Source organism: Dicentrarchus labrax, unplaced genomic scaffold, assembly GCF_905237075.1.
Source record: "Dicentrarchus labrax unplaced genomic scaffold, dlabrax2021, whole genome shotgun sequence".
In the NCBI taxonomy this organism is placed as follows: Eukaryota; Metazoa; Chordata; class Actinopteri; family Moronidae; genus Dicentrarchus; species Dicentrarchus labrax.
The window spans coordinates 17,855,003-17,871,234 of NW_026136703.1; the positions used below are offsets into that span (position 1 = coordinate 17,855,003).

A 16,232-nucleotide genomic window follows, 5' to 3' on the forward strand; every position below is an offset into this window, starting at 1 on the left:
TATCTAAAGAAACACAAGCTCATTAGGCCTGAGGTCAGGTGACTGACTGTTCCCATCAAGAACTCTTGTTTGGCTGTCATTGATTGCTTTGTCTGTATGTTGAGGGTGATTGCCACGATCCACGCTCTACAAGTTGGGTGGACTTTGTATAAAGGGGGCTTCCCACAGTGTTCACTGTTAAGCATTGTTTCATTTATGATTGAATGTGCTGGAGTACAACGCCTCAGCTACTGTAATTATTTGATTCTATTTGCCGGATGCAGGGATGTTTCCTTATTTTAAGATGGTTAAGTTTGAGGTGGTCTGTGGGGCTTTATTTCTTTTCATGACAGTGAAAGACATTGATACGTTTGTTGTTTCATTATTTAATCATGAACACGTACATGCTCTAATGCTGACAAAAGGGTGATACTTATAATATGGCCAATCACTGAGGAGAAGTGGTAGTACACAGGGAAGGTGATCATGGTTATAACAATACATAAACACACCATACCTTTAACCAACAGTTTTCTCTTAATATTTTTCTCTTTTCTTGACCCCTGGTATCATGTTTTCTGTCATACTACCACTACTTATAATCATAATAATAATAATAATAATATGTCCCATCACACAAACACAAAACATCACATTAACCACATTAATAAAAGGATGACTGCATATATGTCAGATCGGTTAATAAGCAGCAATATCATTCTTTATTTTATTGAACACCTCACAGACACCCTGGCTCATCCTGCACAGGCAAGAAAACCTCTCCACATTAATGAAAATCAAACTTTCTGCTATGGACAAGATTTCTCAAGAATAAAAAGTACCAACATTTTTTTTGTGTCTCGAACGCCATTCGCTGCTGTTGCCACGCGGTCCTCAGCCGCCTCATCCTCGCTGGTTACATAAGACGGATGGCGCCCTCTCATTGGCTGGGCACGAACGAGGTGGCTAATCAACTTCGTAGTCGGTCAGAGAAGCAGGCAATACGCAGTACGCGGCACTTTTAGAGGAGAGGGACTAGAAACTTCCATTCAAACAGGCGAAGAACCGTCGGCGAGACACACACAGTGACCGACTACATTTGAGCGAAGGAAACTCACCTTGAAGTAAAGAAAATAAAAAGAGGTGAGGTTTCCGGGTTTCGTTTTGTTTCATACGCATTTCATTCATGTATGAGCAGTTATCTGTTTTCGAGTTTGTAACTGAGAGACATTTCCCGAGATGGTCTGACAGGATTTCCTAAGAATAATTTGACAGTTTGGTCAATGAGAGAGGAATAAAAAACAACAGATAACGTATCGCTTCCTTTTTTTTTTTTCTTTAACAGGACACATCAGTAGATTGAGTGAACGCTAGTTGTGACGTATTAAGGAAATGCAGAATTACCCACAATGCCATGTCGAAGAAGTTGACTTAATCCTCTTTGTTTCTCTCCTACATCTCTGCAGACTCTGCAACCATGTCTATGAACATTCAAATCAACAGCCCTAATGTGAAGTACACAGATACACACATTATGGCTCAGTACTCCTACCAGACCACATCAGTGCACACAGAGGGGGACAGAGTCACAGTAAGTGGACCTTTATGAACACTTCTGCGTGCGCACATGCGACCGTATGTCATTTTTGCTTCTATGTGGGAAAATAGGTGACCCCGCGTACCACCGAGATGACATTCCGCACTGAGAGGCGTGTGCCGCGGCTTGGTGTGATGCTGGTGGGCTGGGGAGGCAACAATGGGACCACAGTCACAGCAGCTGTATTGGCCAATAAGCTGGGTCTCACCTGGAGAACCAAGACTGGCGTGAAGGTGAGAGGCGTGACACAAATATGCCTGTGCACATACGGACTGCGGGGTTACATTTATTGCAGTACAGTGTGGAAGAACAACTTGCATAGACTTGAGATGATTAATTCACATAGAAAATCACTTTACTTGTCTACTGTATTGAAATAAATGCAAACCACTGGTTGCTGTTAGGGTTAGGGGGTTAGGGTCTAGGGTATATACTGTTTTTAGTTAGCTAAAACATGCAAACACTACAATAATTCTTCCTTTAAAAAAGTGCCAGGAAACATCTATATGGTGAATAAACTCTTTATAACCAGACTATAATAGGCTGTGAAAACTTGAGGCTGCCACAAGGGAGCTCATACAATCACACACAACCTATTATATAAATATAGCCTATTGTATGTCCCCCCGATACAGTGGCAGAGACTCATTATAAGCTGGTTATGCAGACATGTTCAGTAGAGTGTTAAGGGCTTTACTGACTCTGGTCTGAGGGACTTTCCCTAATATGGGCATACATTTTTTACATCTATGAGCCTTTTGCTGTGATTTCCATTTTGGCCATTTTTCTCTGGTTCGCAGGATTTTATACACTTGTAATAAACCTTCAAATCCAGTACAATTATAGTCCTTACAGGGATTTAAATCTGTGTGTCCTCTTCTCTCTCTCACATTCCCACAGAAAGCGAACTACTTCGGCTCCCTCTTTCAGGCGGCTACTGTTTGTCTGGGATCAGGGCCCGAGGGCGAGTTCAACGTGCCCTTCTGTAACCTCCTACCCATGGTGCACCCTAATGATATCGTCTTTGATGGTACGGATGATTGCAGACTCTGGAGTATATGCATGTTTGTATGTGAGAGGGACGGCAGGGAAATCTGCCCCAGGGCAGCTTCAGAGGCCCTCAACCATGTGAAGATGGTCAGAGGTGTGCTCTTATGGTGTCCTCTGATGCAATCTAGTCTGTTACCTCATAAGGGAAGAGCTTTATCAGGAAGCCTGTTTATAGAGCTGCCGTAGTCTATCATAAGATGAGAGTGGTAAAATGGAAAATGAGAGATATCGAAGGAATCCGGCACATTTTTAAACTTGGACTGTGTGTCTGTGTTTTTAGGCTGGGACATCTCCTCAATGGATCTTGGCAGTGCAATGGAGAGAGCCCAGGTTTTTGACTGGTCATTACAAGAGCAACTGCGACCATACATGAGCAGCATGAAACCCAGACCATCCATCTATATCCCAGAATTCATCGCTGCAAACCAAGAGAGTCGTGCGGACAATGTCCTCACTGGGACCATGGCGGAGCAGGTAATGCTTGGCCTACTGACCAGCAGACTTACGAGGACTGAGGATTATTCTCCGTCCATGTATTCCACTTGAGATTGTGTTTTGTTATATGTCATTTTAAATCTGACTTAAAAAGTAAATGGTCTTCCAGGTGGAGAAGATCAGAGCTGACATAAGGGACTTCCATCAGTCGAGTGGTGTGGACAAAGTCATCGTTGTGTGGACCGCCAATACTGAGCGCTTCTGTGATATCGTACCGGGCGTCCATGACACTGCAAAGAACCTGCTAGCTGCAATCCAGGTGAGAGAGTGAAGAGAGTTTAGAGCATAAAACATTCTCTAAAATGCAAGATTTGGGGCACTCATGAGCAGCAGCACATTAACACGTAGTTTTGTGAGCTCTGCATGGAAAGGAATTTTATACATTATTACTCTCAGCCAAATCCTCTTCAGCAGAATATTGTGTCAAAGATCAATGGTGTTCTTAAGTTCCCTGAACAACAGTCTTTTGGCTTATGTGAAAGGTTAAACTGACAGAGAATGCCAAAGAATCTAAGAGCAAAACCAGAAGCCCTGGACTCACTTGGTGCTGAGTCGCCAGAAAAAGTCTGAGACCCTGTCAGATGTTAAAGCAGGAATGGCTGCCCTAAAGTGTAAGATCTAAAACCTACTAGATCTAAAGGCACAAGCTGTTTTCAGTAGAGATGCAGTATGAAAGGCTTTAACTGTCCTCGAAAGCAACCTAAATTGTGTTGGTGGCCGGTGGTCATGAATCATCCACTCAACTTTAATTTCCTCTTGATGCCGAGGACCAAACAGTAATCCTCCCATTTAGTGATTAATAAAGCTTGGAGGATGAAAAGATTAGCTCTCCTAACACTTGCCGTAAATGCCGTAATAAGCAGCTATTACTTTTAATATCAGATCAGGGGAAGAAAATTATGGTTTGTCTCTCATGAGTACGTTTTTATTTTATCTCCTGTCTTCAGCATGCTTGTACTGCTGTCAGCAACGATAATAGTCTGTTTCACAGACTTATGATCTTCTGCAAATAGCCCAGTTTTTAGATAGGCATGAAGTCGACAATAGAGTTGTGCTACAGAGATGATAGGAAGAGTCTCAGGGGAAATGCTGCGTTGTGAGTCAAGCTTTCGTCCTCAGTGTTATATGATGATACACTCAGTTATTACTCTTTTTTTCTTTCCTACATCCGTTAGGCTGGAGAAGAGGTTTCTCCCTCCACTATGTTTGCAGTGGCCAGTATACTTGAGGGTTGCGCCTACATCAACGGCTCCCCACAGAACACCTTTGTACCAGGAGCCATAGAGCTGGCCGTGCAGAAAGGGGTGTTCATTGGAGGAGATGACTTCAAATCCGGTCAGACCAAGATCAAGTCAGTGCTGGTGGACTTTCTTGTCAGCGCAGGTATCAAGGTGAGAAAAGGGATGCAAGGATAAAAGGAAAATCAATACTAATATTGATTATACAAGAAAAGCTAAGAACACTTAAATAAGGGGGGGTTCATGATTTAAGAATGATGTTTTCTAGCTAAGATAATGATTAACTTGAGCTTTGAACTTTAACTCATTAGCATGTAAGAGAAAATCTGACCTCAGACTGGAAAAACTGTCATCTTCCTGCTTGTCCATTCACCATTCATAATTATTAATGTTTGTATACACTTGAAAGTATCAAATGGGAATATATTTAACAATTTATTTTATTCACTACAAACAACAAATTTGCCTTTACAGTCTGAACAGCATATAACATGTTCAATCCTTAGGTAAAATAAAGGAAAAACTCAGGAAGAGCAACAAATTGATTGTCCTACAAGATGATATGAAAATAAGATGACAGCTACAGGCTTAAAGTACCACGTATTTTCTGAACAAAGATTTTAATCGAACCTCTCCCCATCGACAGCCGACCTCCATTGTCAGCTACAATCACCTCGGCAACAACGATGGGAAGAACCTGTCGGCTCCAGAGCAGTTCCGCTCCAAAGAGATCTCCAAGAGCAACGTGGTGGATGACATGGTCCAGTCAAACCCCATATTGTACCAGCCTGGCGAAAAACCTGACCACTGTGTGAGTGACTCAGACACAGAAAGATAAGGCGCTCCCTACGATGTTTACAGAAAACAACTGATCAGACTTATTAACTCTCTCTGTGTGCTATTACAGGTGGTGATTAAGTATGTCCCGTATGTGGGAGACAGCAAGCGTGCCATGGATGAATACACTTCTGAAATAATGATGGGAGGGACAAATACTATTGCAATGCACAACACCTGTGAGGTGAGTGTTTCTGTAAAACATGTAACTGAAAAAGGCCCATATGGGATATTAGAACAATCTCCAGTGTGAGAGTTCAAACTGCTAATTGCTGTCTAAACACAATGTTCAGAGCTATTCTTCTTTATCTGACTGTAGTAGTATGGAGAGCTCAGGAGTGTTAGAGCTTACTCTTAATCCTTCCTAACATGTCTTGGAGCTAATTTAAAGAGACATCTCCAGGTCATTGACATAGTTATTTCATGTTTCTCTGGCATAGATGCTTTATAACCTGCCAACCACCATTCCTACGCACAAAAAAATATCTATTCTCTTTATGTTTACACACTTAACCTGTATGTCAACCTACATTCATTTGGATTCAGTAATTACAAAATGTGGTCACACTTTATTTGGATAGTCCGCCTACATACACAATATTTATAACATTTTAACAGCTTATTAGTGGAGATTCAACAACCGTTTTGCTCAATTTGGACTGACATGAATGGGCTGAAAGCAACGGATCGACTGCACTCCAATCAGATTGTCCTATTTTTCTGCATAAGAAAAACCAAACAAACAAGAAAACGGATGCTGCAATCACACAAAGTGCTACACGTAGTGGCTTTAAATAAGAGAATTAATTGATTTTGTGCAGTTAAGATTTAAAACCAGTGAAGTACACCTTTACAGCAGTTTACACATGAATCCAACGACACACTTAAAACAGCATCAGTGCAGTTGTTATTAACGCCCTTCTCAGTAGAATTTGAAAATGTCTGATACGGCGACTGCTAGTGGTGGTATTGAAAAAGACACTGCTTTAGGATGGATGGACATTACAACATGTGCTAGGAATTAACGTTTTAAAATATTCCCTTCTCCCTCTTTTACACCATTTTACTCACCTCATCTTTCTGTCTTTGCAATAGGACTCTCTTCTAGCCAGTCCAATCATCCTGGACCTGGTGATCCTGACGGAGCTTTGCCAGCGTGTCACTGTCCGGCCCCAGGGGGAGAGGGACTTCCAGTCTTTCCACAGTGTTTTGGCACTGCTCTCATTCCTCTGCAAGGCCCCGCTAGTCCCATCAGGCACCCCGGTCATTAACGCCTTCTTCCGCCAGAGGGCCTGCATTGAAAACATCATGAGGTATGGACAAGACTGTGGTTTCTCTACCTAGATTGCATTACAGCACAGTTGCCCCAAAGGTCGCATTGCACATTCAACAGAAGAATTACACTTTTAATGACAATAAAATAAGATTCTTGTGTTTCATTTAGTTACAGTTACTCCCTCCTTGTCTTTTTCAGAGCGTGCCTCAGTCTTCCTCCTCAGAACCACATGCTGCTGGAGTACAAGCTGGAGAGAGATTTTCTGCATCCACATGTGACGTACACCAATGGCAATGCAGCTTCTTTGAAAAAAGTCGCCCTTACCAACGGGAACCATAAACCTCTAACAAATGGCTTCTGTGCACATGTCGATGACGCAGCGCACGCAATATGACTGCAAGTTCAACACTATGGCCCAGATTGAACTGAAACGTTAATATAAGTGTAAATTGACCTTGTATAAACAGACCAGAGGCCATCATTGATCAATCTTTCATTGTGAAACAATAACTTAAGTAACACTGGTTTGCACAGTCAATAAGATACATTTAAAATAATAGGTATTCTACTAGTGTTTGCATATTAAAGAATGGCGTGGTACAGCAATATTTGACTTACATACATGCAGCTTTGTCTGCCCCTAGACTACAATCATTTGAGTCTCCACACTGAGTAACATTGTTAAAGGCAGGCTATTTTGTTAAAAGATATTTTACAGGTTGTTTTGATTTATTTAGAATTAACCATGTATTGAATATCTTATATCGTAAATACAGTGATTTAGTTTTATTTGTGGTGCTTATATCTTTATTTAAGTAGCTTTCCATGTGTCATACAAATGTCAAAAACAATTGTACAGTATAGTTGTGTGAAATAGGTCTGTATGTTTAACAAACAAATGTAATATTGATCTTGCAGCTGTGAGTATGAATTTGATAAATACTGTATTTGTTGTTTAAATGTACATCAGCTAGACGGATGCGTCTTCTTAACTTACTGTATTTTGTGTTACTGTGTGTCACTGCCTTTTTGTAAACATCTGTTTTTTATGTGAAGCTAGATGGATATAGTTTTGATTATTTTGGTAAAGAGTAACATGGGCTATCTATATTCAATAAAGATTGAATTATGTTTTAACTAAATATATCTGAGTCATTCTTTATTGTCTCCTTTTACTCACCTGCCATATTGAGCAAGTTCAAAAATGTACTTTGTTTGCATGAATGGGTAATAGCCATTATTGCAAACGCATGGTAATGAATAAGAAGAACACATAAGACCAGTGTTGAATCAATAGCAGGTTTAAGTCAAATGGGTTTCTCCAACACTGGCCTGGTATGAAACCTCAGTGCTTATTTGGTTTGGACTAAAACACATCTCCTTTGCACGGAGTAACCAGAACTGTGAAGCTGGCACTAAATGTCTGGTAATTTGTTTACATTATTTGACAAAATTGCCAAATTGTGAGGCCATTGTGTTTAATTCAGTTCAAGACCTTACTTTGTTCTTTCTACACCTCTTCCTCAAAGTAAGGAATCAAAAAAGTATTGATTTGGTATAACTGAACTGGATTTTAGGTGTTTGCACTAGTGTATTTTCCTTTTTTTGGGTTATGTGAAATGTTTTCCATTCCCTAGAACATACATGGAGCCATTGCTGGTGTTGTAAAAGATGGAGAAGGTCTATAAAATGTGTTGTTGTGTTACTTTATCTTAAAAAAAAAGAACAAGGGAGAAAAAGCTGGATTCATTTAATTGAAAAACACAACTTTTATCTCAGTTTTGTGCTGATTCCATTTAGAAAAAACTAGATGGGATGATTTAGCTCAAGGGACCCCGCCATATTGTTTTAGGGCAGGGCTGGCCCCCTGGGCACACTATGACGTCACACAGCGTCCCTAGCAACCAAACCGACAAAGGGGAGTCATGGTGATAAGGTTTTGTAGACATGTCTGAAGGCTTTTTCATCCGCTGGTAATCAATCATTTTTCAATCATTTCTGATGCTTTTGTGATGTTTTATTGCGATATCGATCACCGATATAAACCGATATAACTGCTCCATTTCCTGTCTGCCGACCGGCGAGCCGTCTCCTCACTTCCGCTGCTGTTGCTGCGACACGGTACGTCATCCCCAATGGCGGAGAAGGAGAAGCGCCGGTCCGGGGCTACTCCACCAGGGATGCCCGAGGGCAAAGCCACCAAGTCGGACAGCGACAGGGAGTTTCTGTCGCAGGCCGGGGTGGGAGAGCTGCTCCGCGGGGCCATCCTGAAGATGGTCGAGGCCAGATCGGACGATCCCATCGGGTTCCTGGCCGACCACTTCTGTCACCTCGCCTCCGTGACGGAGACCGGCACAGCTGGATGCAGCGACGGGGATCAGCTGAACGGCCCGATGAGCGCAGGCGCGCAGGAACAGCAGCATCTCAACCGGGCGCTGTGGCACCTGCGGCTGGCGCATCACTCCCAGAGGTCTGGGCACATTTAGGACTTTTTTGCTAAAATAAATGAGGGAATATTAGTCTATTAGAATACCTAATTTTATCACCCTGCTATAATCTAGACATTTAAATAATTCAGATATCCGTGATTTTGCTTGTCACCCCGGGATGTCTGGTAAGTTAGACTCCAGACGGACTCTCCTGCTCTGTAGACTAACTGTAAATATATAATTACAGGTTTGATCAGTGTGTGATTATGACTAGGCACGGGTGTTTTGGAGTAACTCACAATAATATACTATCACAGTTTGCAGGTCTATTTTGGCCACAATGATAATGGTGTCACAATACAGGTAGTAATACAGTTTTTTTAAATATATTTTTTATAGATAATGGTGATGACAAATGTGTCCTCACTCATTCAGCATAACAACCCAGTCCCACTTTCTAATAAAGCACCCTTTTATAAAAGGTTTATACATTGTAACCTGTCACTAATGGGTTCATAAATAGTTAATAATTTTTTAATAGAACAGTTATAAGTCATTAATAAGAACAACTTTTGGGTTGCCAAGTTGTAATTGGTGTTTATCCTCCTTCAGCATGGCACTTGATTCGTCTTTTCATCCCTTTAATTCATCAGGAGGACTGTTTGACAGAACTGTTTAATAACCGCTGACAGAAAGTGATAAACTCTTGACCCTTTATTAATAACTGAACGACTTGAGAGATTTTTCACAACCTGGCAACCCAAGATTTGAACTTATTGATGGCTTATAACTGATCTGAAGCATGTGTAAACAATTCATTAACTATTTAATAAAACCATTAGTTCCAACCTGTAAACCCTTTATGACGGACAATATATTATAAAGTTGGTATCTTAAATCTTGAGTAAATCTTGTGTAACTTAAAGGGTCATTTCACGGTATCTAGCCATACAGGGAGTATTGGTCTTATCGGGCTTAACGAAATTACTGAATCATCTGAAATATATTGAAAGACAAGCGTTTCCTTCTAACTGCTACAGGCAATGATTTGCTTTCTTTCATCCAATTTCTCATCTCAAACCCAGATCTGCCTTCAGCAACAACGTCCGTGTAGCCTACGACCTTTTGAACCTCACTGGGCCCTGTAGACGTTCAGCTGAGGTCCCCGAAGGCCCCGATGGCTCCTGTACCGACAGCCTGACAGGAGGAGGAGTGAGAGGAGGCCTCTACACACAGACTCTGCAGTGCCTCTGCAGTGAAGGTGGAGTCCCTGCTTCCACCTCCGCCCCGCTCCTCCGACGCCTCCATTGCCAAGACCACGAGGCCGTCCCTTATGATGTCTTCCGTCATGGCGTGCTCACATGTGCGGTTTTCTCAGACTACATCCGGCAGGCTCAGAGGCTTTACGCTGAGGTGTGCTGCCCGGATGAAGGGCCTGCCTCGCGGGCACTGTGCCTGGCCGTGCTGGGGACCTTGAAGGAAGCCTTGGAGACTTCCCAAGGCTGTGATGTAAACTGCTGTACTAATGCTAACACTAAAGCTAATTCCTCTCTGGAAGCCAATGTGAAGGCCATACGCTACCTGGAGGCCAGTGCCAAGATTTCGCCATACAAACTAGCTCAGGCCATAGCTGGAGCACAGACACGAGGCCCGGGCGGTGATATGGACGCAAAGGAGTTCGAGAACGCAGCGGCAGAGCTCTTCATCACTCGGGTGAAAGTTCTGTCCTAGGTCTCTTATGGGTTTTCTCATAATTATTGAATGTACAGCCATTTAAAGTATATTCTAGAGTAAATTGTTTCTTTCCGTCTTACCTTCTCTAACCTCTAACCTACTGTTGCCTGAAGCTACTAAACACCTAAATATTAGGAAATAAAAAGCACTCACAGATACACTAAACCCAATAATTCCATTGTTTGGAAGGTTAACACTAATTGCTGAACATAATGCTTGAGGTCTGTTATTGAACTTATTAAAGTAGAAGAGATGAGAAATCGACATCTGCTGTGACTAAGCAAGAAGCTACTTTGCTGTGAAGAACAATGATTCCCTGTATTCCTTGATAATCTGTATTCATCCTGTCAGTTTCAATCACTGTTTAACCTATGCCATGAAATTCTCCACTAGAAAGTAATACACTTGACTGATGTACATCTAATGCAATCCTGTAATAACTTGTCCCCCCCTTTTTTCACTTTCATGTTTTGTTGAGATGGGATGCTGATTCAACTCTGTCATTTTAGAGGCTATATTTTGTGATGTAGAATTGTATTGCATTATATTTTAAGATAATATTCTCTCATTTATTAGAAACAGGAGCCACTCTCGTATGCTGTCCCGATGAAGGCACTGTAGCAGAAAACATACTGTGGAATAAACACTGAATACAAAAGAAAGATTGTGCAAATTGATGTTCACTAGGCTACTTTATATACTTCTGAGTAACTTAAACCAATTAAATACATCATTATTTATTAGTTGAATTATATTTTTGCACTGTATTTAAGTACAGTACCTATGTGAATGTTATTTTCCTCCCATTTAAAATAATGTAACAACCTCTCTCCACCACTACTCAGTTTCAGCCACTAGGGGGCAGCACCGCTCTGGTGGTTAAACACAGACACAAACAAGAAGAAAGCGGAAGCCTCCACTAACAGCACGGATGCATATGAGCCATATGATACATTGACGGTAGTTGCAGCAACAAGATGTTTTATATTCATTCATTAACTAGCATGACTTAACATCTGGCGCGTTGCCTTCCGGTTGAACTTGTCAAAATGGAGGAAGAGGAGCTGCTCCGCTCTTTAATGTTCCTCATGACCTACATGCTGATGAAGCGCAGGAGAGACATCAACAACGCAAACGTGCAGAGGCGCAATGAGATCCAAAGACGCATCAGACATCGGCAGTACTTCTTCCAGAGGCAGAGGAGGATGCTCATGGTGAGCCCCTCCCTCTCTGTCTCACCCCACCGTCATAGAGCTGTGTAGAGTTAAATGTTCCTGTCTATTACATACACGTGACATCGTTATTTATTGCTTTTAATTACTTCCTTTGAATAAAAGTAGAAATACTGGTTGTGGAATAAGTTAAAGTCCTGCATTGGAAATATACTCAGAATGACTCATTTATATAATGATAACAATAATGTAAATTATAACATGGATTATAATTATTAATGCATTCATGTGTGCATCGCTTCACGGTTGCAGCTGGTAGAAGTGGGGCTTATTTTATTTTTTTTACTGTGTATACTGCTGGGTATTAATTCAACAAGGGATCAATAGAGTCTTATCTTTATGCATAATACACCATGATTTATTTGTTGATTATATTTTGTATTATTACTTTGAATCTTACTTACTTTGAAGTAGCTAAAGTGGAATTAAAAGTACAATGGACAGAAAATATTGTATTTACAATCATATAAAACAGAGAACATTCAGAAGTGACTACCCTGAATCAGAGTATGTTTAGCATTTTTTCAGGAAATTGTGACTGAAATGAATAATAAATGATCAAATTTATTGCAGATTATTTTTCAATCAACTAATGGATTAATCCACAAATTGTTTGACCCCTATGCATACAATACCATAAAGGCCTTTAGGCTACGTAGATCTTACCAAAAAGGCACAGATTAAATAAAAGACGGTGTCTGTGGCTCAGAGCGGGTCGTGCACTAATCAGAAGGTTGGCAGTTCAATCCCCAGCTCCTCCGGCTGCATGTTGAAGTGTCCTTGGGCAAGACCCCAAATTGCTCCTGATGCTGTGCATCTGTGTGTGAATGTGAACGAATGGATAAGTTTTTGTTTATGATGAGCGTTTGCCATCAGTGTATGAATGTGTATGAATGGGTGAATGTGGCACGTAGTGTAAAAGTGCTTTGACTAGGAAGACTAGAAAGGTGCTATATAAGTACAGTCCCTTTACCATTTACATGGTTATGACATATTTTCTGTTTGCATTAAAAGCAATAATAGAGATATAGTTTTTAATTTCACAAACCAGAGCAGGGGGGAAGTATTTAGAGTGATAGAGCAATTAAGAGTATTTATGAATGTAAAATTTGGCTTTAAGTATAATAAAATGTATCAGGTAGAAAAGAAACCAAACGACACATTTTCCCATTTAAGGGAAAAAACATGGTGAACTCTGGAAGTTACAAAGTCAGAAAGTTTCTTCCAAAAACCTCAGTTGTTTTTTTTTTTTCAAATATCTTAAGGCTTATAATAAATGGTCTCAACATCTTTTCTAAGAGACAGACTGACTACAGGGATAACATCTTATTAGTAATTCATTTGAAGGACATTTTTGTTATATTATTGATCTTCTTCTCCTCAGATGATGATAGCAGGAGGCATCCGCTCCAATGTCCGCATCCGCACACGCCCCTGGACCACCACTCCGAGCACTGACTGGTGGGAGCGGGTGGTGATGACAGAATTCCAGCCATCTGATTGGCTGGATAAGTTCCGGATGAGCCGGGAGACGTTCTTCTACCTCTGTGATAAGCTGAGGCCCCGTCTGGCTCGGCAGGACACCAGCTTCCGTCTGGCGCTGCCGGTGGAGAAACGTGTAGCGGTGGCTCTGTGGCGTCTGGCGTCCAACATTGAATACCGCACCATAAGCACCCTGTTTGGCGTGGGCAAGTCCACCGTGTGCAGGTGTGTTAGAGACATGTGTCACGCCATCGTGGCGCTCCTCAGCTCCATCTACCTGCGGCCCCCCAGTGAGCAGGAGCTGGAGGATTCAGCCCAGCTCTTCCTGTCCCATTGGGGCTTCCCTCACTGCGTCGCTGCCATAGCAACACTCCACACGGCTATCATCACCCCATCGAACAACGCGTCTGACTATGCCAACCCTGCTGGCTGGCTCTCAGTGCTGTCTCAGGTAGAGAGTGTATCCATACATGCTGCTGCAAATACACGCTCACTAGTAGTCTCACACCAGATTTGAACATTTTGTCTCTTTGGCGTTTCAGGTGGCTGTTAGTGGCCGGGGGCAATTCTGGGATGTATGTGCCAGTTTCCCGGGTGGGACGGACCCAGCTGACATTTTACAGAACTCATCGCTGTGGGCCACGGCTGCAGAGGGTGGACTGTCGCCTGAACCACCACCTATCTTCATGGGGAAACCACTCAGGTAAAGTTAAAGCACAACAGCGTGACGGTTGAATTACGATTCAATTCAGTAGCAGGTCACAATTTTTCAGGCATTTAATGACAAATTTCCACCTTGAGGAAAGAAGTAAGTAAGTCTTTTCCCTCTTTTCCCTTTATGTTTTCATCCAGCCTTGAAACAGCTGTTTTAGGTTTAGATTTCAAATTTCATGATGGAGAGGGAATGATTGTCCAAATGACATAACATTTGGACTTATATCATGTCTTTCTCACACTTTTGAGCCTGTTTATAACCTTATTTTTGGATAAATCTTATTTTTCATGAGATTCTGTACTGATTTGTACAAAATGAACCAGAACTCTTCTCGTAATATACAGAGGTTTAATTATCTTTGCTTCCTAAGTTAACCTTAGATTATATGTCCGAACTCCTTAGGGAAATGTTTCAATGCTGCAGTGTCTTCTTAGGATGTCAAGTCTTCCCCTGTGTGCTAGAACTGACTGAAAACCATCTGCCGTGTCTAGATATGTGCTGCTGGGGGAGGCCTGCTACCCTCTCCAGAGCTGGCTAATGAAGGTCTACCCTGAGGAAAAGGGCAGGAGAGCAAGCCACGCAGCACTGACAGAGCCACAGCGGCTCTTTAACCGGCAGCTGACCAGAGCGCTGCGTGTCCCTGAGGAGGCGCTGCTGAGGCTGAGGGCGCGCTGGCAGTGCCTGAGCAAGAGGAACGACTGTGGACTGGACGTGGTGCCCACCATGATTCTAGCTTGCTGCATTCTGCACAACATGTGCGAGTCCCACGGAGATGCCTTCAAGGCAGAGTGGCAGGTGGAGGTGGCCGAGTCAGAGAGCCCTCAGCCCGACCACAAGCAGCTCCTCTCAACCACTATGGACCAAAGTCATGCTGAGGAGGTCCGACACCTCTTCTGTGACTATTTTGAAGAGCAGAACAATTAAAAAAAGCTTCCTACACATAAAGACTAATGTTACTGAAATCCTTACAGTTACAGAATACTTTTAATGGAACCTAAATGCAGATGGACAAGGTAAAGCTTAGACTGATTTAAAATAAGCTAAATCTGCCAATGTAGACCTCAGCCTGTGAAACCAAGTCTGAGATGTTCAAAAATCAAAAATAATAATGGGAATAATGGAGAAAAAACACTTTTGATTCAGACAGGAATGTGTGTTTACTTTGGTGCCACCATGTGGCTAATCTTAACATGTGCCCCACTAAAGCAATAAAGTACCCCCCCATTTTCCCATCTAACAAACAGTTGTTTTCTGTTACGTAATAAGCATCACAGCCTGAATGGGTTGCTGAGGCTATACTACTTTTTCTATCTATCATGACCATTGACAGTATATATAATCATCATGACACTGTGCTAATTTATTCAGTTGTGTACACTTTTATGTAATGCATCATTCCATAAAGATTCCAGTTTTGTTTACCGTAAGTTTGCTGTATATATTGGTTTCATCTTATCTTTGATGTTGTCTCATTACCTATTTTGTAAACTTGTAACCAGTGTGTAACATTTGTTATAAAGTTGAGGAAAATATAAAAAAATATTTTGCTACTGGAAACCAATATTGCACATTACATGGGTCTGAAAGTATTAAAAGAGTTAGTTATAGGTGATTAAAATGAGATAGATAGCTCAGGGAGGCTGGAAATCTGTCCTTAGAGAAATGCAGTCTATATTATGATGTTGTGGTTTAACATTAATTTGAATGGCCAGGATAATTTATAGCCTATTTAATAGTTATTAACATTTTTTTGTGTGGATAAAAACAAGGCTCTTTCCTGTCACCAATACCAGTACACATGTATAACCCCAGTAAAAAATAAATAAAAATAGGAAACCTCATTATAAGTTTCAACATTTTAATAAAGTCATGGTTTTCATTATGCCAGATTTGATTTATTTTAGATTTCCAGCGCCCAATGATCCCACATTTTCCTGAATTACCAAGCCTCTTCCTCCTTGCCTGATGCATTTATTGAATGAACACTGTGACCAGATGTTACATGCAAGTGTACTGTACGCCCACAAGATGTCGCTGCTGTCCCAGCATACATCCAACCACAGTCGTAGCTAATAATTTGTCTTGTCTGATGCTGCTTTGCATTATTACTGCAGGTTATTGATGAAGTGATGGGGATTATCTTCCTTATTGGGATGCATTGTGTCTTG

At 41.5% G+C, this 16,232-nt stretch overlaps 3 protein-coding genes across 3 annotated transcripts; all 3 read left to right on the forward strand.

The window, feature by feature from the left end:
• The first annotated feature begins 942 nt into the window (after nt 1-942).
• LOC127353513 (inositol-3-phosphate synthase 1-A) lies at nt 943-7,614 on the forward strand. Its single transcript, XM_051382774.1, has 11 exons — nt 943-1,122; nt 1,446-1,570; nt 1,648-1,809; nt 2,477-2,606; nt 2,907-3,100; nt 3,231-3,380; nt 4,297-4,512; nt 5,006-5,170; nt 5,267-5,380; nt 6,292-6,509; nt 6,671-7,614. Exons 2-11 carry the CDS (start codon nt 1,457-1,459, stop codon nt 6,864-6,866), a joined length of 1,659 nt encoding a protein of 552 aa, XP_051238734.1. The 5' UTR covers nt 943-1,122; nt 1,446-1,456; the 3' UTR covers nt 6,867-7,614.
• Nucleotides 7,615-8,353: 739 nt separating this feature from the next.
• On the forward strand, nt 8,354-11,297 carry tpgs1 (tubulin polyglutamylase complex subunit 1). The gene is made up of 2 exons (XM_051382920.1): nt 8,354-8,942; nt 9,987-11,297. Exons 1-2 carry the CDS (start codon nt 8,608-8,610, stop codon nt 10,630-10,632), a joined length of 981 nt encoding a protein of 326 aa, XP_051238880.1. The 5' UTR covers nt 8,354-8,607; the 3' UTR covers nt 10,633-11,297.
• A 252-nt stretch (nt 11,298-11,549) lies between these two features.
• Nucleotides 11,550-15,946, forward strand: LOC127353544 (uncharacterized). The gene is made up of 4 exons (XM_051382837.1): nt 11,550-11,849; nt 13,252-13,800; nt 13,892-14,052; nt 14,556-15,946. The coding sequence occupies exons 1-4, from the start codon at nt 11,685-11,687 to the stop codon at nt 14,986-14,988; spliced, it is 1,308 nt and encodes a 435-aa protein (XP_051238797.1). The 5' UTR covers nt 11,550-11,684; the 3' UTR covers nt 14,989-15,946.
• The last annotated feature ends 286 nt before the right edge of the window (nt 15,947-16,232 follow it).